General features: G+C 56.2%; 2 protein-coding genes across 3 annotated transcripts; both read right to left on the reverse strand.

The window, feature by feature from the left end:
* Positions 1-9,424: 9,424 nt before the first annotated feature.
* Positions 9,425-11,691, reverse strand: LOC135405509 (zinc finger protein 239-like). 2 transcript variants are annotated; one of them, XM_064640214.1, is made up of 3 exons: positions 11,646-11,691; positions 10,842-10,920; positions 9,425-10,653 (listed from the first exon to the last, which is right to left on the reverse strand). In XM_064640214.1, exons 1-3 carry the CDS (start codon positions 11,676-11,678, stop codon positions 9,899-9,901), a joined length of 867 nt encoding a protein of 288 aa, XP_064496284.1. In that variant the 5' UTR covers positions 11,679-11,691; the 3' UTR covers positions 9,425-9,898. The 2 variants fall into 2 exon arrangements, with proteins under 2 accessions (XP_064496284.1, XP_064496283.1); XM_064640213.1 differs by having other exon boundaries at positions 10,842-10,923.
* Positions 11,692-16,548: 4,857 nt separating this feature from the next.
* Positions 16,549-24,704, reverse strand: LOC135405592 (olfactory receptor 14I1-like). The gene is made up of 2 exons (XM_064640300.1): positions 24,552-24,704; positions 16,549-17,397 (listed from the first exon to the last, which is right to left on the reverse strand). The coding sequence occupies exon 2, from the start codon at positions 17,372-17,374 to the stop codon at positions 16,838-16,840; it is 537 nt and encodes a 178-aa protein (XP_064496370.1). The 5' UTR covers positions 17,375-17,397; positions 24,552-24,704; the 3' UTR covers positions 16,549-16,837.
* Between the last annotated feature and the right edge of the window lie 163 nt (positions 24,705-24,867).

The following is a 24,867-nucleotide window of genomic DNA, read 5'->3' on the forward strand; positions in this document are numbered from 1 at the left end:
GTGAGCACTTGCGTTCCCCAAAAAGTAGACCCAGCAGTCAGTGTGCAAGTACACCCCCATCTCTGACAATCCTGCCTGTGTCCAAAGCTGTGACCCCCTAAAGGGACAGGAGAACTGGACTGTGTTAATGAAAGGGGCACGTTTGTGGGAAATCACACCCAATGTCCTCAAACCCTTCCTGCTGGGGAAATGACTGATCCTTGGCCGGTCCCCAGTGGAACAGGGTGGTGTTGGCTGTGTGGAAATAACATCTGTGAAGGGTTGTCCCAAAGCTGGAAGAGCATTTGTATTTTAGCTTGCATCAGAATTCAGTGCTGTAGCTGTTCTAATGCCTCGAGCTGTAAAATGAAATAAAGCTCCTAAGACACTCCTAAACTCCTTCAGGAGCTTAGTCTGAAGAAAAGGAGGGATTTGATGTGGGATATAGAACACTGCTCCCAACATTTCTCTATGGCCAAGGAAGGAAAAACATAATCTTGGAGAGGTCCTAGAGAATTCGATTGGGGATGTAACTAAGCAAACAGGATGGAAGCTGAGCTCTGTGCACCCAGAGAAGATCAAAACCAAACATTACAGTCTTTGTGGTGAAAGGTAATGACACTGTGTCTGCTCAGAACTGAGGTCAAGAAGTGGACACCTCAACTTTGGGGGCATCAGATGCCAAAAACATCCACCAGAGACCCCTGAAAAAGACCCCAAAGGACCAACTAAGGACTTGCAATGGGGAGGTGACTATGTAAACCAAAGTAATGTCTATGTATTAAGTAAGGGAGACTATCCAATGAATATGGAAAGTGTGTAATATAAAGCCCTGTCTGGCTGTCATTGAAGTGCTGAGGCTGAACAACAGCCCCTGAGCCAAAGCTGACCTCTAGATGAACCTTCCAACCTACTGGTCTCTTTATCCATGTATTTGCTCCTTAGCTAAAACTGTGTATGTTTGTTGGTCAAAGATGTACTGTGTGAAAAGACTCCCCGTGTATCTGCCCATGAACAAAATAAATGTGCTTATTAGTGAGACCTGTGAGTCTCAGCTCATTAGTGAATGATATTTGTATGTGTTCATTAATCAAATCTTATGTCTGATTGTGAGCGAAATGTGATCTTTATCTTTCTGTATCTGGAGAGTGGTCAAGGCCATGGCAGTCGATGTCTGGCCTTGTTTGGCAGGACATGGGGCAGGTTGACTGCCTTGGTTTTCCCTTAAGCCCTGGCCAGGCTCTGGGTGGAACCCAGGAGGAGAAGGGAGCCAGATGGTTTTGCACACTCGTAGCTCTGTGAGCTTGTTTCTGCAAGGCCAGAAAAGCTGGACCCCCTCCCAGCAGAGATGGAGCCCTGCCCTACGAGTGGACGCCCTGGGTGGGATTCCCCGTGCCCGGGAGGGGTTCTCCAACCCTTGGCTGCGACCAGGGCTCCCCCGCTGCCGTGCGGGCCTGGCTGAGGGGAACAGATGAGGGAACTGGGCAGGGACTTTTCTACTCACTCCAGGCACTCTTGGTAGGAACGATGAGGTGCGTTACTGAGCTCAGCCTTTTGTCATTCTTTGCTGCTTTGCACTGCAGTAAAATTACACACTTGTTCTCCAAAGTTGGTGTCGGTGTCTCTTGTGCTGACCCTTGTCGTGGGCAAAACAGTTCCATGGGGCCCTGCAGTGTCACAATGGTCCCCTGATTCCATGAGACAACATTCCTAATGTACTGTCTAGACTAGAGGAAAATCACAGGAAGAGCCATGGTTTGTTAGGACTTGCTTTGTCTGAATGACCCCCGTGGGGCTTTTGGTGCTGAGTCCTTGAACCTCAGGTACTGAGGGGAGATTGCACAAACCTTTCCATTAGTCAGAGTCAGAAGGAGAACCCAAAATATCTCAAAGCATTAATGGGTCCCACTGAGGGGCATTCCCAATACAGGCTCCTCATGGACTCGCTGGAAGAGAGAATTGGGGGCCATGATTGCACAAAGCTCTCAAAGGCTCAGTTTCCAAAGGAAGTACCAAAGCTCCTTAAAAAACCTGGAGTACCTACTGACAGAGCCTCTCAAGGGACTAATTAAAGCACATAATTGGAGAACATGATTGAACAAACCTCTCCTAGACTCAGAGTCAAAAGGAAAGGCAAAGGACCTGAATAAACCTTTAGTCCCTTCAAGCATTAACAAGCCCCATTGAGGGCCCTTCCTGACCAAGACTCTTCAGGGACTCATTAGAGCATAGAACTGGAGGTCAGGATTGCACAAACTTCTCCTGAGATTCCAAAGAAAAACCCAAAGGACATTGAAAACCCTGCAGCCCCTTGAAGCCTTCAGGAGCCCCCCAAGGACCATTCCTGACAAAGCCTCCCCAGGGACTCTCCAGTAGATCCTTGGAGGCCGTGAGTGCAGGGAGGCAAAGGCTCTGTGCAGGCAGCTGAGATGTTGAGCACAGCCTGGCTTGGTTGGAGGCAGCAGAAAGGCCCAGCCCTGACCCCCAGCCCGGGGAAGGCAGATCCTGTCCCTCACACCTCGCTCAGGGCTCTGCCGGGGGCACTGCCTTGGGGGGTGACGCTGAGGGAAGGACAAGGGGGTGCCAGTGCCCAGCCTGCCCGGGCCCTTTGCTGTGCCCTGCCAGCAGCAGCCTCCCCGTGCTGTGCCCAGGCTGCTCCTTTCAGCTGCGGGCACAGACAGGCCCAGCTGTGCCTGCTGCTGTCCCATCCTGCGCTCAGCACGAGGGACGGGGCAGCCCAAAGAGAAGCCCCGTTGCTGGAGGGAGCCCAGGCCCTCTGGCAGAGGGGATCTCCCAGGGCCTGTGCCAGCCAGGGGCCTTGTGCTGGACTGTCACAGGCCAGGGCAGGGGCAGCTGGAGAGCCCCTGGCCCAGCCTTGAGTCACAGGCTGAACCATCAGCTCCTGCTGAGAGAAGGGACCTCGCAGGCCCTTCCCCAGCCACCTTCCTGCTCTTGACCTGTCCCCTCCAGGGGCACAAGTGACCTCACAGCCCCTTCACAGCCACCAGCTTCCTACTGGGTGATGAATTCCTGAGGCACAACTGACCCCTTGATAACTGTACCCAACCATCCCCCTCCTTGTGGCCCAGTAAATGATGGGACCACATAAACTTGTTTCCTCAAATGTGTCCAGTAGATTTCCATGATTTCAGTAGAGAGATGTTCCTCACAGGAACTGCTGTGTTTGTACTGGTGCATTTGATCACTCTACTTCTGCCTCTCTGTCTATTCTGTCTTCAAAGAGCTCTCCAAGGAAAAGATTCCTTGAACTGTAGAATAGCAGAGGCTGGCAGAGCCCCCTGAGCAGCACTGCCCTGGCTGTGGCTGGGCTGCAGTTCCCTCTGCCCAGAGCAGCCCCTGTCCTGCTGGGTTGGTGCTCGTGGCTGCTGTTGGTCCCAACCCAAGGCTTTGGCTGTCCCTGGGCAGTGCTGGCCCCACAGGAAGCGTCTCTGCAACCACCCCACCCAATGGGCTGGGCTGGGCAAGTGTTTCACAGGGGACATGGCTGGGACAACTGGGCTGGACTGACCCAAGGGATATTCCATTCCATGGGATGGCATGATCAGCAATAACTGAGAGAAAGGAAGGGAGAAAGGGCAGGGAGGAGGGGGGGAGACATGGATGCTCTTTATTAATTCATTTTGAGTGGGGCCTTGAGCAACAACAGGCCTTGGAGCAGATCAAACAGGAGACAGCCCGTGCAGTAGCTCTGGGCCCTGTTGGAACAGGACCAGCTGTGCAAAATATCCCCTGCATGGCAGCTGGGGAGCATGGTCTCACCTGGACCCTCTGGCACAGAACACCAGGAGAAACCCGAGGTCGACCATCAGGGTTTTGGAGCCGGGGTTATCGAGGATCAGAAGCCAACTGAAAAGGAGATACTGGGGATTCGAGCCGCCTCAGCAGTTGCTGGAACAGAAGCGTGTCTCCTCTTGGCACCACGTTTGCCTGTGCTGCACTGGATGTTCAAAGGGAACATCCCCTCAGTACATCATGCAACCAAGTGCTCCATGGAGCAAGTGGAGCAAGCTTTGATCACACAGCGAGCCCAAATGGGAAAACCCAGTTTCCCAGGGATCCTGGAAGAGATTATGGACTGGCCAGAAGGCAGGGATTTTGGAGCACTGCCTGAAGAGGTGACTCATGCCCAAGAAGCACCACTATATAATGAGTTCCCAGAAAATGAAAGAGATCCATCTGTTAACTGATGGATCTTACCGAGTGGTAGGAAACCATGGGAGATGGAAAGCTGCTGTGTGGAGTCCCACACGACGGGGCGTTGAAGCTGCTGAAGGAGAGGGCGAGTCAAGCCAGTTTGCAGAAGTGAAAGCCATCCAACCAGACCTAAAGATTGCCAAAGGAGAAAAGTGGCCTGTGCTACACCTCTACACTGACTCCTGGATGGTGGCTAATGCCCTGTGGGGGTGACTACTGCAATGGAAGAAGGCCAATTGGCAACACAGGGGTAAAGCCATCTGGGCTGCTGCATTGTGGCAGGACATCACTGCACGGGTGGAAAACACGACTCTGAAAGTGCATCACGTCGGTGCTCACGTGCCCAAGGGTCGTGCCACTGAAGAACATCAGAACAATAAGCAGGTGGATAAGGCTACCAAGATTGGAATGGCCCAGGTAGACTTGGACTGGGAGCAGAAGGGTGAGCTCTTTATAGCCTGATGGGCCCATGGAACATCAGGACATCCGGGAAGAAATGCAAGGTACAGGTGGGCTCGTGATCCAGGGGTCGACCTGACCATGGAGGCCATCACACAGGTCACTCATGAATGTGACAAGTGTGCAGCAATTAAGGGAGCCATGCAAGTAAAATCTGCCTGGAATAGAGGGCGGTGGCTGGATTTCCAATATGGTAAGGTCTGGCAAATTTACTGCATTGGACCACTGCCACATACACACCAGGGCAAGAGCTACAGACTCATCATGGGGGAGGCAACAACTGGCTGGCTGGAAACATATCTTGTAAACCAGGCCACTGCTCAAAACACCATCTTAGGCCTCGAGAGGCACATTCTGTGGTGACATGGCACCTCAGAGAGAACTGAATCAGATAATGGGACTCACTTCTGGAATAATCTCACAAGTTCTTGGGCAAAGAAACATGGCATCGAATGGATCTATCATATCCCTTATCACCCACAAGCCTCTGGAAGACTGAGAGGTATAATGGACTGTTGAAAACCATGTTGAGAGCATTAGGTAATGGGACATGGAAACATTGGGAGGAAATTTAGCTGAGGACACTTGGCTGGTCAACACTGGGGGATCTGCCAACTGCCCTGGTCCTGCCCAAAGAAAACCCCTACACACTGTGGGAGGGGATAAAGTCCCGGTACTACACATGGGGAAGTGGGGGGGGAAGTCAGTGTGGGGTTCTCCTCCCATGAGAAAAGGCAAACCCATCTGTGGGATTGTCTTTGCTCAGGGACCAGGGTGTACCTGGTGGGTAATGAGGGAAGATGGGGAGACCCGCTGTGTGCCTCGAGGAGATTTAACCTTGGGGGAAAGATGATCTGTGTTCTGAGTTGTGTGTTGCAGGAGGTAAAGTAGCAGGAATGACATGAACCAATGAAGAACCAATTGTGTGAGGAGGAAGGAGAGTGCAATGATGACCCGGGACGGGCTGGTGTCAGTGCCCAACGATTGTGTTGCTTCTCCTGTCCTGAGTACCCATCCTGATGGAATGGAGCCCAACATCTGGAGGGGTGGAAGAAGGCCATGAAAATGGGAAAATAAGACCTATCCGTGAAAGGGCAGGGAATAGTAGTTAATGAAAATGTATAAATATGTACGTTGGGTCTAAAGACAGTTTAGGAATGTAGTTTAAGTAGCATGTGTTGGTAAGGAGGGATCTCAGTAATGAGGAAAAAATACAATGGAATAGTCAGAAGATAAATAAATTATGTGGAGTCTGACACAAATGGTGTGGAATAAGGGGTGGAGACTGTATTGGGTCTGGCTGAGCTGGAATTCGTTTCCCCACAGAAGCCCTCCCAGTGCTGTACTCTGCACTGGGAACTGGAAAGGTGTTGATAACACACTGGTGTTTGGGCCACTGCTGAGCGGGGCTGGCACAACATCAGCACTGTCACATTCCTCCCCAGTTGAGGGCAAGACCCTGGGAAGGGACACAGCCAGGTCAGCTGACTCCAACTGACCAAAGTGACATTCCAGACAATGGGAGGTCAGGTCAGCTATAAAAGCTGAGGCCTGGAGCAGGAGGGGGGCATTCATTGTCTAATGGCTGCCTGCTGAGGAACCCTCACAGGTACCCAAGCCCTGCTCCTCGGGAGTGGCCGACCATGGCTGCTCATGGGGAGTAGAGAACAAACCCTGCTGTCTTTGGCTTCTGCGCGCTCAAACTTCGCTTTAGTTTTTGCTTATCCCCACCCACAAGTTGTTTTTTTTTCCCACCTTACTCTCTCCCCTGTCCCACTGGGAAGGGGAGTGATAGAGCAGCTGGGAGGGCACCTGGTGTCCAGCCAAAGTCAACCCACAACACACCTGAACACTTCCAGAGACTCCATCCCCTCCCTGGGCTACTTGTTCCAATGCCTGAACACTCCTTCAGTGGAAAAAGGTTTCTTTAATATTTAATATGAACCTTGCCCAACGCGATTTAAGGCCATTCCCTCACAACCTTTCACTACAGTCTTGGTAGAAGAGACCAACCCTGACCCCACTAAAACCTCCTTTCAGGTCATTGTAGAGAGCAATGAGGTCCCCCCTGAGCCTCCCCTTCTCCAGACTCAACAAGCCCAGTTCCCTCAGCCGTCCCTCAGCAGACATGTTTTCCAGAGCCTTCCCCAGCTCCATTCCCTTCTCTGGACACGCTCCAGCCCCTCAAGGGCCTTTTTGCACTGAGGGACCAGAACTGGACACAGCACTCAAGGTGGGGCCTCCCCAGTGCCCAGCACAGAGGGGCAATCAGTTCTCTGCTCCTGCTGGTCACACTCTTCTCCACAAAGGCCACAATGCCCTTGGCCTTCTTGCCCCTCTGGGCACACTCTGGCTCATATCCAGTCTCTGTCAAGCAGCACCCCCAAGTCCCTTCCTGCTGAGCAGCTCTCCAGCCCCTCTGCCCCCAGTCTGGAGCGTTCCAGGGGGTTGTTGGGAGCCAAGGGCAGGCCCTGACACTTGGCCTTATTGATCCAGCCTGTCCAGATCCCTCTGCAGAGCCTTCCTGCCCTCCAGCACATCCACACTCACACCTAACTCAACTCACACTCACTCAACTTGGTGTTGTCCACGACTTTACTGAGGGGGCACTCGATCCCCTGGCCCAGATCATCCACAACGATGTTAAACAGGAGCAACCCCAACCCTGAGCCCTTGGGAACCCCACTAGTGACTGGCCCCACCTGGATTTCCTTCCATTCCCCACCACTCCCTGGGCCATCAGCCACTTTGTCACCCAGCAAACAGGTCCCTGGGCAAGCCATGAGCAGCCAGTTTGTGCAGGAGATGCTGGGGGAGATGGTGCCAAAGGCTTTCTGGAATTCCAGAGAGACACATCCTCAGCCTTTCCCTCAGCTGCTGAGCGGGTCCTTCGTCAGAGAAGGAGATGAGGTTGGTCAGGCAGGACCTGCCTTTCCCAACCCCACGCTGGCTGGGCCTGATCCCCTGGTTGTCCTGCCCGTGCCATGGGATGGCACTGAGGAGGATCTGCTGCATGGACTTCCCCGGTCCTGAGGTCAATGGGACAGGCCAGGAGTTCCCCAGATGCTCCTTTTGGCCCTTCCTGGGGATGGGCATCCCATTTGCTTGTTGCCAGTCAGCTGGGACTTGTGCAGTTGTGCAGCACTGCTGGGCAATGAGTGAGAGTGGCTTGGCCAGCTCTTTCTCCAGCTCCCTCAGGACTCTTGGCTGCATCCCATGTGGGCCCAGGCACTTGGGGGGGTCTCACTGGCAGAGCAGGTCCCTGACCATTTCCTCCTGCATTCTGGGGGCTTCACTCAGCTCCCCATCACCAACTGCCAGCCCTGGGAGCTGGGGATGCTGAGGACAACTGCTTTGGGTGTTAAAGACTGAGGTAAATAAAGCAATAAGTAACCTCATGGAACCAAGGACCACTGTGACACTGCAGGGCCTTCTGGAGCCCTGGGACACTGGGCAATCTCATGGAATCAAGGCAGCACTGTCACCCTGGGAAAACTCCTGGAATTCAGGGCCCATTGTGACACTGCAGGTGTCACACATGGAACAAAAGAAACCCTGGGATGCTGCAGAAACTCCTGGAACCAAGGGACCATTGTGACATTGAGGGGGCTCATGGAATCAGGAGTCCATTGGGACAATCTCGGGCCTTGTGAAATCAAAGGAATTCTGGGACACTGTCAAACCTCCTGGAACCAAGGGTTCCTGCTGACATGTGTGTCCTCCTGGAACCAAGGGAGCCCTGAGATATTTCTGAACCTCAAAGAATCCAGGGGCCACTGTGACCCTGCAGAACCTCCTGGGTTCCAGTGGTCCTTGTGAAACTGCAGGCTCTCCTGGAACCCAAGGATTCCTGGAACACTGCAGAGCTCACGGAACCAAGGGGCCACTGTCCCACTGCAGCTGCTTCTGAAGCACGAGGGACCCTGGGACAATGGGAAATCTCCTGGAATCCAAAGGGCATTTGGGGACTGCAGGGCCTCATGGAACTAAAGGAACCTTTGGAGACTCTGGAAGCTCATGGAATCCAGGGGCCATTGGGACATGTGGGGCCTCCTTGAACCAAAGGAACCCTGAGAATTTCTGTGGGAACAAGTTAAGGCAGCAGCAGCTGCATTCAGTTAATCAGGATCAACCAGGAGTGTTTTGGCCTTGACTGGTGTTTTCCATCCAGAGAGGGCTGTTTGCCAAAGTGGAAACCACTTGGAACGCTCTGCATGGCAGCCTGTGTTTTTCTCTGGTGGCTGAACACAGCCAGCACATGAGGGGAGGGGAATGTGTGGGATCAGGGCACTGTTTTGGGGCCACGCTGGGAATTCTGGTGGACTAAAAGACAAAGCCCAGGCGCTGTTTCCAAAGGAACCCCAATGAAAGAGGGACACCGGAAAGATGGGCGGACAAATCCTGAAATGGAACTCTGTGTGTGCAGCCTCATTTTCTCCTTCAGTGACCACAGGAGAGGGGGGAAAAAACAGGGGTTGTGACCCCAAAACTGTTCTGGGGGGAAATTAGGGATTGAGGGGAAAATGGGAAAGTGGGAGGAACAGGGAGAAGGGTGGAAAAGGGGGGTGGTCTGGCAGGTCTGATGGTCCCATGGGGGTCTTTGGGCACAGGGGGGTGGACTCCTGAGCTCCCAACTTCCTGTGGGGTGCTGGGGGCTGCTGGATCCAATCCCAGCCTTGGATTATGCCAACACTTTCAGTTTAGAGGAATTAGAGAGGTGTGATTAAACCACTTTTGTCACCCAGGTTTTAATGATGGCAAATCAGATCAGTTGATAGAAATGAGTTATTTAGGGTTACAATTGATCAGACAAACGATCTTAATCAGAATTATTTCCTGTACAATAGAAACACTAAAACTATCAGTAGTACAGGATAAGATAGGACAGTGCTCTACACTAAAGCAATTGTTGAAGCAATTCTACTAAAGCTGGCAGAAAAGCAATAATTCTTAATTAGAGATGGATGGAACTCCCCCAGACCAACGCTTGTGGGGAGATCTCTGCTCTCAACCTCCAGGAGTGACCTTGGGGGGTCCCCAGCCAAGGCAGGAATCTCCACACAACCCCCAGGAAGGGTTCTGTTGGAAGAAGCTGCCCCTGTGAAAGGGGACTGGCCCTTTGTGGTCGAAAGGGATGGACTGACAGTCACTGGACTCCAGGGGTTGCCTCCCCATCAGGGGGTTCATTGGGGGTGGAAGCAGCGGCCAAAGCTCTTCCTGCAGTCGGGGCACTCGTAGGGTGCCCTTACCGGTGAGTCCGTTGGTGTTGGGTCAAACCAGAGCTCTCGGTGAAACTCTTCCCACACTCCCCACACTTGTAGGGCCTCTCCCCGGTGTGGATGCGCCGGTGGGTGACGAGGTGGGAGTTCCGGTTGAAGCCCTTCCCGCAGTCGGTGCAGCGGAAGGGCCTCTCATCCGTGTGCGTCCGGTGGTGCTGTACGAGAGCTGAACTGGTCTGAAACCTCTTCCCACATTCCAAGCACTTGTAGGGCCGTTCCCCGGTGTGGATGCGCTGGTGTTTGTGGAGGGTGGAGCTGTCACTGAAACTCTTCCCACATTCCCCACACGTGTAGGGTCGTTCCCCAGTGTGCAAATAACGGTGGGTGCGGAGGTTGGAGCTCTGCCTGAAGCTCTTCCCACATTCCCCACACGTGTAGGGCCGTTCCCCCGTGTGGATGTGCTGGTGGGTGAGGAGGTGGGCGCTCTGCCTGAAGCTCTTCCCACATTCCAAGCATCTGAAAGGCTTCTCCCTGCTGGGAGGCTGCTCAGGGACCACCAGCTCAGAGCTCCCCCTCAAGCTCCGGCTGCCTTCCCGGCACAGGTTGGCTCTTTCCTCCTCAGAGCACCCTGGGCTGGCTTTGGAGCCCCTCCTGCGGGGGGATCTCCGGCCCTTTTCCTCCCCGCTGCCTTCCTGCGCCGGGGAGCCCTTCAAAACGGCCTCTCCCACCAGGCTCTGCCGGGGGGATTTGTCCTCCGGGCTCTCCGTCCTCAGCTCGGGGCCTGGGGCAGGAAGCAAGAAGGACAGGGAGGGGATTTGCCTCTGGCCCAGAGGGAAGGCCAAGGACATCCCCCCAACTCCGGCCCCGGCAGGACGGCGGCGCCAGCGGGGTTGTCCTGCAGCCGGGGCCATGCTCGGCTGACAGAGCCAGCACAACACCCGCCCAAAGGGACACTGACTTCCTCCTCACCTGCCTGGGGAGCCCGTGGCATCTTCCTCTTCCTCGCAGCCTCCTCCTCCATCTGCCCAAGCTTTGGGAAGCAGAAATCCTGCTGGGGGGGAAAACAAGGGCTGAGCACGTTGGCTTGGGGGTTCCTCCTGCCCAAGTCTATCTCTAGAACTCACCGGGCATCCTGTGTCCATAAAAACCTCCAAAACACCAAGATTCAGCCCAGAAAAACCCAAACCACTAAAATTCAGGAAAAAAACCCCTAAGAAATAGCGAGATGAACCCCCCCAAACTGCAAAAAGTTAAGTTTCAGCTGAAAAATACTCCAAAATATGAAGATTCAGCCAAAAAAAATTCTCCCAGAAGTTCCCCCTCTCTGGTCTTTGCCCTCTGGGGTTCAGAGAGTCTCTCCTCTGGGGGTCCCACTTAGGGATGCTGTGAGTTTTGGGGGTCCCAAGGGTCCCTTCTCCTCTGACTCTTGCCTTCGGGGTGCTGCGTTCCCAGATATTCCCCCTCTCCAGGTTCTCCACTCTGTTGTCCCGGGGATCCCAGGGTTCCCCGCTCTCCAGGCTTCCCCTTCTCAGCGCCCCCTCTCCAGGCTCTTGGGGCTCTCGCAGCTCCCCCCTCTCTCCAGCCTCCCCCACTCTCCAGGGATCAAGGCATGGGGACACTGAGGCACCCCCACAGCAACCCCACTCCCGCTCTCCCCCCTCCCCTTAGCCCCCCTCTCCCATCCCTTTCCCATCGGTGCCCCAAACCCCAGCTCCCCCCAGCTCCCTTTTGGGGGTGACCCAGCGCCCCTGGCACTCCCTCTGGGGGTCCCACCTGCTCTTTTTGCTTCTCTCGCCCCTTTCCCATCGTGGCTGCTCCGCTCACCGACAGCTGCAGGAAAGGCAGGGACAGGAGCTGAGCAGCAACAGCAGGAGAACAATCAACCCCCATCTAGTGGGTGCCCGGGAAGGGGGAACTCGTCCCAAATATCCTGGGGGCAGCGCAGGGGTCGGGACATACTCAGGTTGCGAGCACAGATTTCCCTGCAAAGCCCGCAGGGAGTCAAGCTCTGGAGCGTAGATTGTGCCCCATGGATGGGATTGCAGAGGCTCCCACAGGTCCCCAGCATCAATCAGGAACCAGGAATATACACAAAAGGCCCCCCAAAGATTTCTGGGGGAGTGTCCTGGAGGGAGGGGACAGTGTCACCCCACCAGGACGGGCTGGCAAGTGGGAGGCTGCTCCAGGGCTCTGCAAGAGGCCTCGTGCTCTGCTCGGCCCCAGCACTGGCTGGTCCCAACACCCCCGGCTGCCCCCGGCCCTGGGCAGCTCTGCTGCCACAGGCTGTGCCCTCACAATGTGTCCCTGCAATGGCCCTGCCTGTAACTCACCTGGGGCCCTGCCCATAACCCTGTCCCTTGGCTCTCTCTCTGCCAGCTCAGTGTGGGGCACACGGGCTGGGGGTCCCTCCCAAGCCCCCTGGGCAGCCGGCGTTGGCTGGGGGGATGTGAGGGCTGGGCCTGCTCAGCACAGCCCCGGCCTCGTGCCCAGCGCCTCTTTCCTGCCCCACACAAGAGCTTCCCGGCCCCCCCAGGGCTCCCCTGCTGCTGCCTCTGCTCCTGGCCCTGCCTTTGCTGCTCCCTTGCCTGGGGCAGCGGCTGCAGGGGGGGGATGGCAGCAGCTTCAGCTCCACGGCACTTCCTGGGGGGAGCTCAGCCCGGGGGGACGGGCAGGGACCTGATGGGGATGGACAGGGGCCCAGCACGGACAGCCAAGGCCTGCAGGGGAAGGCACAGGGACAACCTGGCCCCCCACACTGCCAGGGCTGTCTCTGCTCCTCCTTGCAGGCTCCGTGGCCAGGCACAGTTGGTGTTCCTGGGTGCCCACCATCTCAGCACTTGCAGCCGCTCAAATCAGCGCCCGCAGCTCTGCAGCAAAGCCCCAGCTCACCTGGCACACAGGGGATGGAAACAGCACCTGCTCGGGGATGGGCACACACAGCTTTGTGCCTTCCCCACCACGGGGCTCTCCTTCCTCAGCAGCACCTCTGCCTTGCACTTATTCTCAGCCTCACCTCAGGGACAGCTCTGGGCTCACCTCCGCGCCACTTCTCAGCCTCACCTCAGGGCCTGGGCTCAAGGACAGGAACCTGCAGGGAGGGGAGACGATGTGCAAGCTGAGGGCTGCCTGCTTGCACTGGCCTCTGGGCTTCTTTCTCCTTCTACAACCATCCCAGAACTTAGCCTGCTTTTCTAACACCGCACATTTACAGACTCATGGCTGGGCTTCGCAAACGAAGATTTAGGAAGGGCTCTATCCATGTTTGTTGCAAGTGAGTTGGTGGCTGAAAAGGCCAATACGAGATAGGCATGTCCGGTTGCAAAAGGCACAACAGAAGGACTCCTCAGATGGTATATTCTGCAAGGCACGATTCTTTCTGTGTTGCCTTTACAGACTAACCTTGGAGATATATATGGACAGACATCTCTATCCCCCTGGGGATAGAGCCTCAAGCATGTGCTGCCACAGGAATGGCAATCAGAGAATCACAGAATCAGCTGGGTTGGAAAAGACCTCTGAGATCATCAAGTCCAACCCTTGATCCAACCTTGCCATGCTTTCCAGACCATGGCACTGATGCCACATCCAGTCTCACCTTCAACACCTCCAGGGACGGGGACTCCACCCCCTCCCTGCCCAGCCCATTCCAAGGCCTGATTACTCTCTCAGCAAAAAATTGCTTCCTAATATCCAACCTAAACCTCCCCTGGCACAGCTCCAGACCCAGCCCTCTTGTCCAACTGCTGCTTCCTGGCAGAACAGCCCCACCCCCACCTGGCTACACCCTCCTGGCAGGGACTTGCAGAGAGTCAGGAGGTCTCCCCTGAGCCTCCTCTTCTCCAGCCTCAACACCCCCAGCTCCCTCAGCCTCTCCTCACACCACTTGTGCTCCAGTCCCTTCCCCAGCCTCGCTGCTCTTCTCTGCACCTGCTCCAGCCCCTCCAGGGCCTTCCTGAGCTGAGGGCCCAGAGCTGGACACAGCACTCCAGGGGTGGCCTCACCAGCGCTCAGTCCAGGCCAACAATCACTTCCCTGCTCCTGCTGACACACTCTTCCTCAGCAAGGCCACCATCCACTGGCCCTCTTGGCCACCTGGCCACACTCTGCCTCCTGTTCAGCTTCCTGTCCATCCTCACTCCCAGCTCCCTTTCTGCCTGCCTGCTCTCCAGCCAATCCGGCCCCAGCCCAGGGGGCTGCCAGGGCTTGTTGTGGCCAAAGGGCAGGACCCAGCACTTGGCCTGCTTGAACCTCATCCCCTTGGAATCAGCCCATGGATCCAGCTTGTCCAGGTCCCTCTGCAGAGCCCTCCTGCCTTCCAGCACATCAACACACCCCCAGCTTGGTGTCAGCTGCAAATTTGCTGATGAAATGCCTGGTTCTGCAGGAGCTGCAGATGCTCAAGGGGCAGCAGGACCAAGTCAGGGGCCTGGGGGGCTTTGGGGTCCAGGAGGGTCCTGGGGGAGCTGAGGAGGGGCTTTGGGGATTGGGGGTACAAACCAGGACAGACCAGTATAAACCAGTATCTCCTCACTGCTCCCTGGATCTCTCCTGGAGCTGGGCCACATTGTCATGGGACACCTGAGCTCCCCCAGTGCCCTCCCAGTACAGCCCAGTGCCACCAGTACAGCCCACTGTGTTCCTGTCCCAGGTTGCCGGGTGATCCCTCTTTGGGGGGGTTGGAAGGGATTTGAGGGGGGAGTTGGGGGAGATTTGGGAGGATCTGGGGGAGTTTGGATGGGGATTTGGGAGTTTGGGGGCACCTTTGGGTGCATTTGGGGGAGTTAAAAGGGTTCTTGGAGGCATTGGGGGCGTCAAAGGAATCTGTGGGGGGAGGGGATTAAAGGAAAAAGGAGGGTTGGGGGACATTTGGGGGGGGCTAATGGGGTCTCGAGGAGGAGAGGAGTGGCAGCACCACGAGCGGGTGAGTCCAGAAACCCCCCCTTGGTGTCCCCAGCACCCTCTTGGTGTCCCCAGTTCCCCCCTTGACACCCTGAGACCCCCCCTGGTGTCTCCCATGTCCCCAATTCCTGGGGGATACTGGGACACACTGGGGGGAACCAGGGGGCACTGGGAGGGATGGGGGGGTTACTGAGGGATGCTGGGAGGGCACTGAGTGGGACTCAGGAGTTACTAGGGAATTACCAGGACACACGAGGAGACACTGGCAGGTTACTGGGCCATACTGGGGGTTACTGGGTGCTCACTGGAGGATCACTGGGCCATAGTTGGGGGCAGTGGGAGGTCACTGGGACACACTGGGTTGTCACTGAGGGGGTTACTGGGCCGTACTGAGGGTCACTGGGAGGTCACTGGGCTATACTGGGGCACTGGGATCCCCTTACCCGGATGTGGTACATCTCCTTCTCGGACTTCGGGAGGCACCCCCAAGACTCCTTCCCTGTGGGCTGGGAGATCCCCTAAACCCCACTGCTGGGCTTTAGGGGACCCCCGGGCCCTCCTCCCTGTGGGGTCTCTGTGTGCTGAGTTTTGGGGGTCTCTGGGGTTCGAGGGGGCATTGGGATCCCCTTTCCCTGGGGTCGGTCCGCCGGGCCGGCAGGGGCGCTGTGGCGGGACGGGAAATGGCCAATTGCGCGCGGTCTCACGGGAGTTGCAGTTCCCTCATGAGGACTCCGCCGGTGCGCCTGCGCAGTGCAGCCAGGGCGCTGGGACACGCCCTCCCAGGCTCTGCCTCTCGGGAGCCCCCGAACCCCTCGGCTAAACCCTCCCGAGCCCTCCAGCCTTTCCACCCACAACCGCGCTCCCCGCAGCCCCCGAGGGGATCCCCAGAACCCCGCTCTCCGAGCGCATCCGCACCCTCCGCCGCCATCGCTGCCCCGCAGACAACATGGCGCTCTGCGCACGCCCCGCCTTTCGAGACCCCGCCGCAGCCAATCAGCGCTCGGCCCGTCCCCGCCCCGTCCCTGCCGGCCCCGCCCTGTCGGGTGAGCGGGGCGGGCACGGCGGGAAAGTGGCGGGGGGGGGAAAGAGCGGGTGGGACCGCAAAGGGAGCGCGAGGGGCGGGGGGTCACCCCCAAAGGGAGCTGGGGTGAGCCGGGCTTTGAAGGGACGGTGGGAAAGCCAACTCTGGGAAACTCTCTCGTCAGAGATAAGTTGTGCTGCCAAAGGAAACGCTGACTCCAGAGGGGCCCGAGCGGCGGCAGAGCCTGCGGGGGTGGGGGGGAGGCAGCGGGTCTGCTTGATTCCATGGAGTTCTGGGGAGTCGCAGTGGCCCCTTGGTTCCATGAGGCTCCACAGTGTCACCACGGCCCCTTGGCTCCTTGAGATTCCACAGTGTCCCTGCATGCCTTTGGTTCCATGGGGTCCTGCAGTGTCCCAGTGCCACTTTATTCCACGAGCTTACACAGAATCACAATAGGCCCTTGATTTCAGGAGGTTCCACTGTGTCCCAGGGTCCCTTGGATTCCACGAGGCCCAGCAGTGTCACAGTGGCCCCTTGACTCAAGGAGATTGCCCTGAGTCACAATGGCCCATTAAATTCAGGAGGTTCTGCATTTTCCCAGGGTTTCTTTGTTTCCATGAGACCCTGCAGTGTCACACTGGCCCCCTGGTTCCATGAGGTTCCAAAATGATTCAGCATTCCTGAGGCCCTGTATTGTCACAGTGGCCCTTCTTATCCCATGAGCTTCCAAAATGTCTCAGGGTTCCTTCTGTTCAGCCCCTTGCCAGCCCTGGGCCCCCTTGGCATACTGAGGCACAGCTGACTCCTGCCAGCATTGCCACCCCTCTGCTCCTTGTGTGCCACGGGCTGAGCAGATCCAGGTCACCTCCCATTCCTCTGCCAACCCCCTGGGCCTGCTCTGGGCCCTCCAGGTCCTTGCCCTGCTCCCAAGGGCTGTGGGGGTGTTTAATGGTCAGGGCTTGGGGTTTAGAGCTCAGGGTGGGGATTAGGCAGAAGCTTAGGCAGGTTTGGTGTTCTGCTGGGCCAACCCTGCACACTCCCACTCTCAACTGGGCACTGGCATTTGCTTTGTCAGAGCATTCCTTGAGCACATTCCTGAGGGTGACTTGGCTGTGTGCAGCAGAGCAGTGAGAAAGCCAGTGGCCCAGGCGGCAGCTGCCATGTGGGCACAAGCTCTGCTGCCCAGGAGGGTCCCGTAGTGCAGGGGTTTGCAGATGGCAACGTAGCGGTCGTAGTACATGATGGTGAGGAGGGAAAACTCTGTTCCAAGGAAGAAGAAGAGCAGAAAGACCTGAGCAGCACATCCCTGGTAGATGTGCCTGGTGTCCCAGAGGGAATTGTGCATGGCTTTGGGGACAGTGGTGCAGATGCAGCCCAGGTCTGTGAGGGAGAGGTTGAGCAGGAAGAAGCCCATGGGGGTGTGCAGGTGGTGGTCGCAGGCTACAGCGCTGAGGATGAGGCCGTTGGCCAGGAGGGCAGCCAGAGAGATGCCCAGGAAGAGCCAGAAGTGCAGGAGCTGCAGCTCCCACCTGTCTGAGAATGCCAGGAGGAAAAATTGGGGGAGGGAGCTGCTCTTGGGCATTTGCTGTTTCACGGCAAAGGGTCCTGTTAAAAATAGAATCCGAGAATCAGAAAAGGCAGAAAAGGAAGAACAGACCCTTCTGAGCAAAGCTGCCCCATTTTTCCTAGAAATAAACTGAAACTGAAATGCATTTCCTTTTTTCTGTTTTGTGCTGGCTGAGGGTGGTGTGAGGAGCAGGAGCTCTGGCCATGTGCTGTGTAGAACTCAGCTTTGCTCTGCTGTAGTGGGGACATGGAGCTGGTTTGTGACAGACACAGGGGATGTCAGATGTAACCCACCTTCTATGGACAAATTCATTTTCATGACTCTAAGGAGTGTGGTCTACAGAACAGAGGCTTAGCATGTCCTCAAAATAGTATTTGAGCTTTTTTATTTTCCACCATCATCACTTCAGGGGCTCAAATCTTCATTGTTATATTGTTATTGTGATAGATGTTCATCTGAGGCTTTGAAAGCCTCAGTTTTATGACTGACAGTGTGAAGAGACAGGCAAAAGGGCTCAGCTCTCTGAGGCTTGGTGCAGAGCCAGGAAAGCAGCAGTGTCCATCAGGCAGTTCCCCATCTGCCCTGTGTTTCACCTTGTGCTGCCTTGAAGATGAATTCACACACAGATTAATGTTTAATAACACCACTTCTCTTGATGACAGAGGAGCTGTGAGAAATCTCCTCTGTGCCAGCCCAGAGGCGCAGCTCTGATGGACAGTTCAGGACACAAGCCCTCCAGGAGAGAAGAAAAGGGCTGGGATGGGAGAGTGCTGACCCCCAAGGGAAGGCTCATCACTGCCCAGGACCCTGTCTGATTTTTGAGAGCCCTTGAATTATTCATCTCTGAGAGTAAAAGACTTTGCATTTAAGTGCTTCTTCCTAAACTGAGAGAACAATTTCTCTGTCCCAGTGCCTACCCAAAGCCCCTGACTTTGTGTGCTTGGTCAGATCCTCCCTGTTAAATATCTTGTAGTGATCTGGAGCTGTGAGCAGGTCTGACCCTGCAACACCATGGCATCAAAAGGATCCTGCCCTCACCTACAAGGGATTTCTCCTTGCCCACAGCCCTTCTGCCCCAGCTCTGGGAGCATCTCCCCGAGCTGGCTGAGAGCTGCCCCTGGCAGACAGCAGAGTCCCTGCCCAGCACAGTGCCCTGGGCTGCAGGACCCTGCTCTGCCCCACAGCCCTGGGCACCCCTGGCTGCACTCCCGGCTTCACAGCTCTTCCAAAGTGCCCCAAAACAGCCCCCTGCTCACCCATCCCATCAGCTGGGGCTGGGCCAGCTTTAGGAGATGCCTCCAGGAGCTGCCCCTGCACTGCCCTGCAGCCACAGACTCACCATGTGCAGCCCTGCCAAGGTTCCTCCTGCAGGGAGCTCTCAGCCATCCTGCCAGTGCTGAGCCCCTTGAAGCTCTGTCTGTGCCCCGCTGGTGTCCCTGAGCTGCCCTGGCAGTGCCCTCACCCCTGCTGGGCTGTGCAGAGGAGCTGCTCCTGGGCAGAGCTGTCTCTCTGCAGCGCTGTCCACTTGCCAGGAGCTCCCTTGTGTGCCTGGAGCCCGACCCAGCTCAGCAGCACAGCAACAGCCCCAGGCATTTCATGACTCTCGAAGAGGAAGGGGGGAGGGGGAGGTTGAGTCCCAGAACATCAAACCTGAGGAGAGACCTTCAAGAACTTCAAGATCTTCTAGTCCAACTGTCAACCCAGCACCACCAGAATCACCCCTAAACCCCATCCCAAAGTGCCACATCCAGATGCCACCTGAACACTTCCAGAGACTCCACCACCTCCCTGGGCTATTTGTTGCAATGCCTGAACACTCCTGCAGAGGGAAAAAGGGTTTTTTCATATCTAATATGAACCTTGCCCAATGCAATTTAAGGCCATTCCCTCTCAACCTTTCACTACAGTCTTGGTAGAAGAGACCAACCCTGACCCCACTAAAACCTCCTTTCAGGTCATTGTAGAGAGCAATGAGGTCCCCCCTGAGCCTCCCCTTCTCCAGACTCAACAAGCCCAGTTCCCTCAGCCGTCCCTCAGCAGACATGTTTTCCAGAGCCTTCCCCAGCTCTGTTCCCTTCTCTGGACACACTCCAGCCCCTCAGGGGCCTTTTTGCACTGAGGGGCCAGAACTGGACACAGCACTCAAGGTGGGGCCTCCCCAGTGCCCAGCACAGAGGGGCAATCAGTTCTCTGCTCCTGCTGGCCACACTCTTCTCCACAAAGGCCACGATGCCCTTGGCCTTCTTGCCCCTCTGGGCACACTCTGGCTCATATCCAGTCTTTGTCAAGCAGTACCTCCCAGTCCCTTCCTGCTGAGGAGCTCTCAAGCCCCTCTGACCCCAACCTGGAGTGTTCCAGGGGGTTGTTGGGAGCCAAGGGCAGGCCCTGACACTTGGCCTTATTGATCCAGCCTGTCCAGATCCCTCTGCAGAGCCTTCCTGCCCTCCAGCACATCCACACTCACACCTAACTCAACTCACACTCACTCAACTTGGTGTTGTCCACGACTTTACTGAGGGGGCACTCGATCCCCTGGCCCAGATCATCAAGAACAGTGTTAAACAGGAGCAGCCCCAACCCTGAGCCCTTGGGAACCCCACTAGTGACTGGCCCCACCTGGATTTCCTTCCATTCCCCACCACTTCCTGGGCCATCAGCCACTTTGTCACTCAGCAAACAGTTCCCCCAGGCAAGCCATGAGCAGTTTGTGCAGGAGATGCTGGGGGAGATGGTGCCTAAGTTGGCTTTCCTGAATCTAGAGAGACACATCCCCAGCCTTTCCCTCAGCTGCTGAGCGGGTCCTTTGTCAGAGAAGGAGATGAGGTTGGTCAGGCAGGACCTGCCTTTCCCAACCCCACGTTGGCTGGGCCTGATCCCCTGGTTGTCCTGCCCGTGCCATGGGATGGCACTGAGGAGGATCTGCTGCATGGACTTCCCCGGTCCTGAGGTCAATGGGACAGGCCAGGAGTTCCCCAGATGCTCCTTTTGGCCCTTCCTGGGGATGGGCATCCCATTTGCTTGTTGCCAGTCAGCTGGGACTTGTGCAGTTCTGCAGCACTGCTGGGGAATGAGTGAGAGTGGCTTGGCCAGCTCTTTCTCCAGCTCCCTCAGGACTCCTGGGTGCATCCCATGTGGGCCCAGGCACTTGTGGGGGTCTCATTGGCAGAGCAGGTCACTGACCATTTCCTCCTGGATTGTGGGGGCTTCACTCAGCTCCCTATCAGCAGCTTCCAGCCAAAGTCTGCCTGCCAGGTGTCCAAGGGGTCAGTTCTGCTGCTCCCTCCTTCCTTCCCCCAGAATGGAAAATTCCCTCATTTTGTATCCCTGTGCGCCAGACAGCTGCAACCATCACCCCCCCCACCAGTCCCAAAATCATGGAATGCTTTGGGTTGGGAGGGGCCTTAAAGAGCATCTCAGCACCCTCAGAGTCAAGAATTCCTTCCTACTATCTCCTCCAACCCTTCCCTCTATCCGTGTGAAGCCACTGCCCCTTGTCCTGTCATTCCAGGCCCTTGTCCAAAGTCTCTCTCCATCTTTCTTGTTGGCACTGGAAGGCCACAATTAGGTCACCTCAAAGCCTTCTCTTCTCCAGCCTGAACAACTCTAATTCTCTCAGCCTTTCCTCACAGCAGAGCTGCTCCATCCCTCTGATCCTCTTGCTGCTCCCCTCTGGACTCGTTCCAACAGGTCCATGTCCTTCCTGTGCTGGAGCCCAGAGCTGGAGGCAGCTCTGCAGGTGGGGCAGCATTACAGCCACGCATGTTCCAGCAAGGACATGGTGGAACCTCATGGAACCAAGGACCATTGTGACACTGCAGGGCCTTCTGGAGCCAAAGGAGACCTGGGACACCAGGGAATATCATGGAATCAAGGCAGCACTGTCACCCTGGGAAAACTCCTGGAATTCAGGGCCCATTGTGACACTGCAGGTGTCACACATGGAACAAAAGAAACCCTGGGATGCTGCAGAAACTCCTGGAACCAAGGGACCATTGTGACATTGAGGGGGCTCATGGAATCAGGAGTCCATTGGGACAATCTCGGGCCTCATGAAATCAAAGGAATTCTGGGACACTGTCAAACCTCCTGGAACCAAGGGTTCCTGGTGACATGCGTGTCCTCCTGGAACCAAGGGAGCCCTGAGATATTTCTGAACCTCAAAGAATCCAGGGGCCACTGTGACCCTGCAGAACCTCCTGGGTTCCAGTGGTCCTTGTGAAACTGCAGGCTCTCCTGGAACCCAAGGATTCCTGGAACACTGCAGAGCTCATGGAACCACGGGGCCACTGTCCCACTGCAGCTACTTCTGAAGCACGAGGGACCCTGGGACAATGGGATATTTCCGAGAATCTGAAGGGCATTTGGGGACTGCAGGGCCTCATGGAACTAAAGGAACCTCTGGAGACTGTGGAACCTCATGGAATCAAGGGGCCACTGTGACCCTGCAAGGCCTTATGGCCCCAAAGGGACCCTGTTACACTGCAGACCCTCATGGAACAAAAGGAACACTGGGACACTGGGAAACCTTGTGGAATCAGGAGGCTATTAGGACACTGCAGGACCTCATGGAACCAAGGGGTTATTGGGACACTGCAGAAACTCCTAGAATCAAGGGGCCATTGGGACACTACAGAGCCTCACTGAAGTTCCTGAGGGTGGGGGGGTAAAAAGGGGGTCTCCTGGACCCCCAAAAACCCACTCAGAGGTGGGAGGTGTCCCCAAGGAACGCCCGAAGGTGAGGGGGTTGTGCCCACCATGGTCAACCCAACCATGGCCAGCTCTTCATGGCCAACTCTTTATGGTCAATTCTTTATGGTCAACCCAACACAGGAGGCATCAAAATGGACCGGGGGGGGCAAAATTATGGGGGGGGCCCTGAACCCCCAAAAACCCAGCCAGAGATGGGGGGTGTCCCTAAGGAACACCCAAATGTTGGAGGGTTGTACCCACCATGGCCAACCCAACTGTGGCCAACTCTTTGTGGTCAACTCTTCATGGCCAACTCAACTTGAGGTGTTGAGAGGGGTCAAAATTGGGATGGGAAAGATGGGTTTTTTGGGAGAGAAGATGGAATTTGGGAAGAAAGGGGAATTTTTAGGTGGAAAAGGTGGATTTTTAGGTGGAAAAGGTGGATTTTTAGGGAAAAAGGGGGATTTTTTTGAGGGAAGAAAAAAGGGGATTTTTGGGGAGAATTTTAGGTGGAACAGGTGGATTTTTCAGGGAAAAGCTGGATTTTTGGTGAGAAAGGTGGATTTTTGCTGGGAAAGGCAGATTTTGGGAAGAAGGTGGGTTTTTTGGGGGAAAAATATGCTTTTTTTGGTGGGAAAGCTGCTTTTTTTGTGGGAAAGCTCCCTTTTTGGTGGAAAAACTCCTTTTTTGAAAAGGTGCTTTTTTGTGGAAAAGCTGCTGGTTTTTTGTGGAAAAGCTGCTTTTTTTGGTGAGAAAGCTCTTTTTTGGTGGAAAAGCTCCTTTTTTGTGGAAAATCTGGGGTTTTTTTGGAAAAGCTGTGTTTTTTATTGGAAAATCTCTTCTATTTTGTTGAAAATCTTTTTTTGGTAATAAAGCTCCTTTTTTGGTGAAAAACCTACTTTTTTTTGGAAAAGCCACTTTTTTTGACAGGCAAGCTGCTTTTCTCTGCTGCAAGGCGAGCTTTCCTTGAATAACTGGTTTTTGGCAGGAGAAAAACCACTTTTTTGGGGTTAAAACTCACTTTTTCATCATTATTTTTGTCGTAAACCGCCTTTTGTTTGGGGTGGGGAAAATGCCGTCTCGGGGCAGAAAACCTGATTTCCCCAGGGTTTTTTGCAGGGGGCTTCACCTCTTGTAGACCACCTTGAGGTCCCTCCACTCGAGGAAGCTGCACATTTTGGGTTTCTGGGCCAGCACCACCTGCATGAGCTCCCAAACCATCTTCTTCTTGTCCTTGTTGGCCATGGCCAGGTACCACTTCTGCAGCCTCGGCTTCCCTTGGCAGCTGTACAGCAGCATGAACCGCATCTGGGAGGGTCGGGGGGGTCACCAGGAGGCTTGGGGAGGGGATTCGGGGGGGGTTGGGGGGTGTATATGGGGTTTGGGGGGGGGTTGGGGTCACAGAGTGAGGGGTTCTGCAGTCTCAGCTTCCCTTGGTGGAAGGAACTGCATCTGGGGGTGGCTGTGGGGGTCACTGGGGGGCTTGGGGAGGGGGTTTGGGGGGAGTTTGGGGGGGTTTAGTGGGGTGTATGTGGGGTTTGGGGTCACAGAGTGGGGGGTTCTGCAGCCTCAGCTTCCCTTGGCAGAAGGAACTGCATCTGGGGGGGCCAGGGGGGTCACTGAGGGGCTTGGGGAGACGATTTGGGGGGAGTTTGGAGGGGTTTGGAGGGAGTTTGGGGCAGTTTCAGGGGGTTTTGGGGTCAGGGAGTAGGGGGGTCTAAGTGGGTGAGAGGCTGAAGAGCAGCAGGAACCACATCTGGGGGGACTAGGGGTGGTTACTGGGGGTCTTGGGGGGGTCACTGGGGGACAGGAGGGGGTTTGGTCATGGGGGGGCCCTGGGGGGGTCCCTCTGGGTTTTGGGTGTTTCATGGGGGAGAGTCCCTGTAGGATTTGGGAGGAGAATGGGGGGGGCACGGGGGGGATTGGGGGCAGTTGGGGGGGGCAGGAGGTGTGTTTGGTCATGGGGGGGGACACAGGGGGGGATCCCTGTGGGGTTTGGGGGTTTCATGGGGGGGTCCCTGTGGGTTTTGGAGAGGCCATGAGTCAGGGAATGGGGGGAGGGTCCCTGTGGGGTTTGGGAGGGGGGTGGGGGCCATGGTGGGGGGGCTCAGGGAATGGGGGGAGGGTCCCTTGGGGTTTGGGGGGGCCATGGGGGGATCCCTATGGGTTTTGGGGGGTCCAAGAGGGGTATAAGTCATGGGGGGGTCCCTGTGGGGTTGGGGGTTTCATGAAGGGATCCCTGAGGGTTTTGGGGGGGCCGTGTGGGGGCTCAATGCCCATTCATTGGGAGGGTTCCTGTGGGTTTGAAGGGGGGAAGGGGAGGGGGGGTTAAATCACGATCGGTTACGTGGGGCCGTGGGAACCCGAGCCCAGCTCCGGGTCAGAAGGTCAAAGGTCGCACCCTGGATCACGATCATCCCCCTCGCCCCCCCGTGCACCACGTGGCCCCCGTCACGTGACTTATCCCCCCCCCAAATTCCCTCCCGGAGCCCCCCCAACTCACCATAGCGCCGTGTCCCGGGGGCGGGGCCTCGGCCATGGCCGTGGCCGGGGGTCGGGGCGGGGGTTCCGGGGGATCCCGGGGGGGGTCCGCGGTGGGGGGTCGAAGGGGCTGCTCCGGCAGCGCCGCGCCGGGGCCGCCGCTTTCGGCTGTGACGTCACCGCGCACAGCGCGCCGCTTCCGGTTTAGGACGGCGGGGAGGAGCCCGGCGGGCTTGTTGTCATGGAAACAGTGGAGGGGCGTGGTTTGTAGGCAGTGGCAACGATGAGGGGGCGTGGCCTGTGGACAAATAAATGGTTGGGGCTTTTCGTAAAAGAGG

Source organism: Pseudopipra pipra, chromosome W (assembly GCF_036250125.1).
Source record: "Pseudopipra pipra isolate bDixPip1 chromosome W, bDixPip1.hap1, whole genome shotgun sequence".
Taxonomy (NCBI): Eukaryota; Metazoa; Chordata; class Aves; order Passeriformes; family Pipridae; genus Pseudopipra; species Pseudopipra pipra.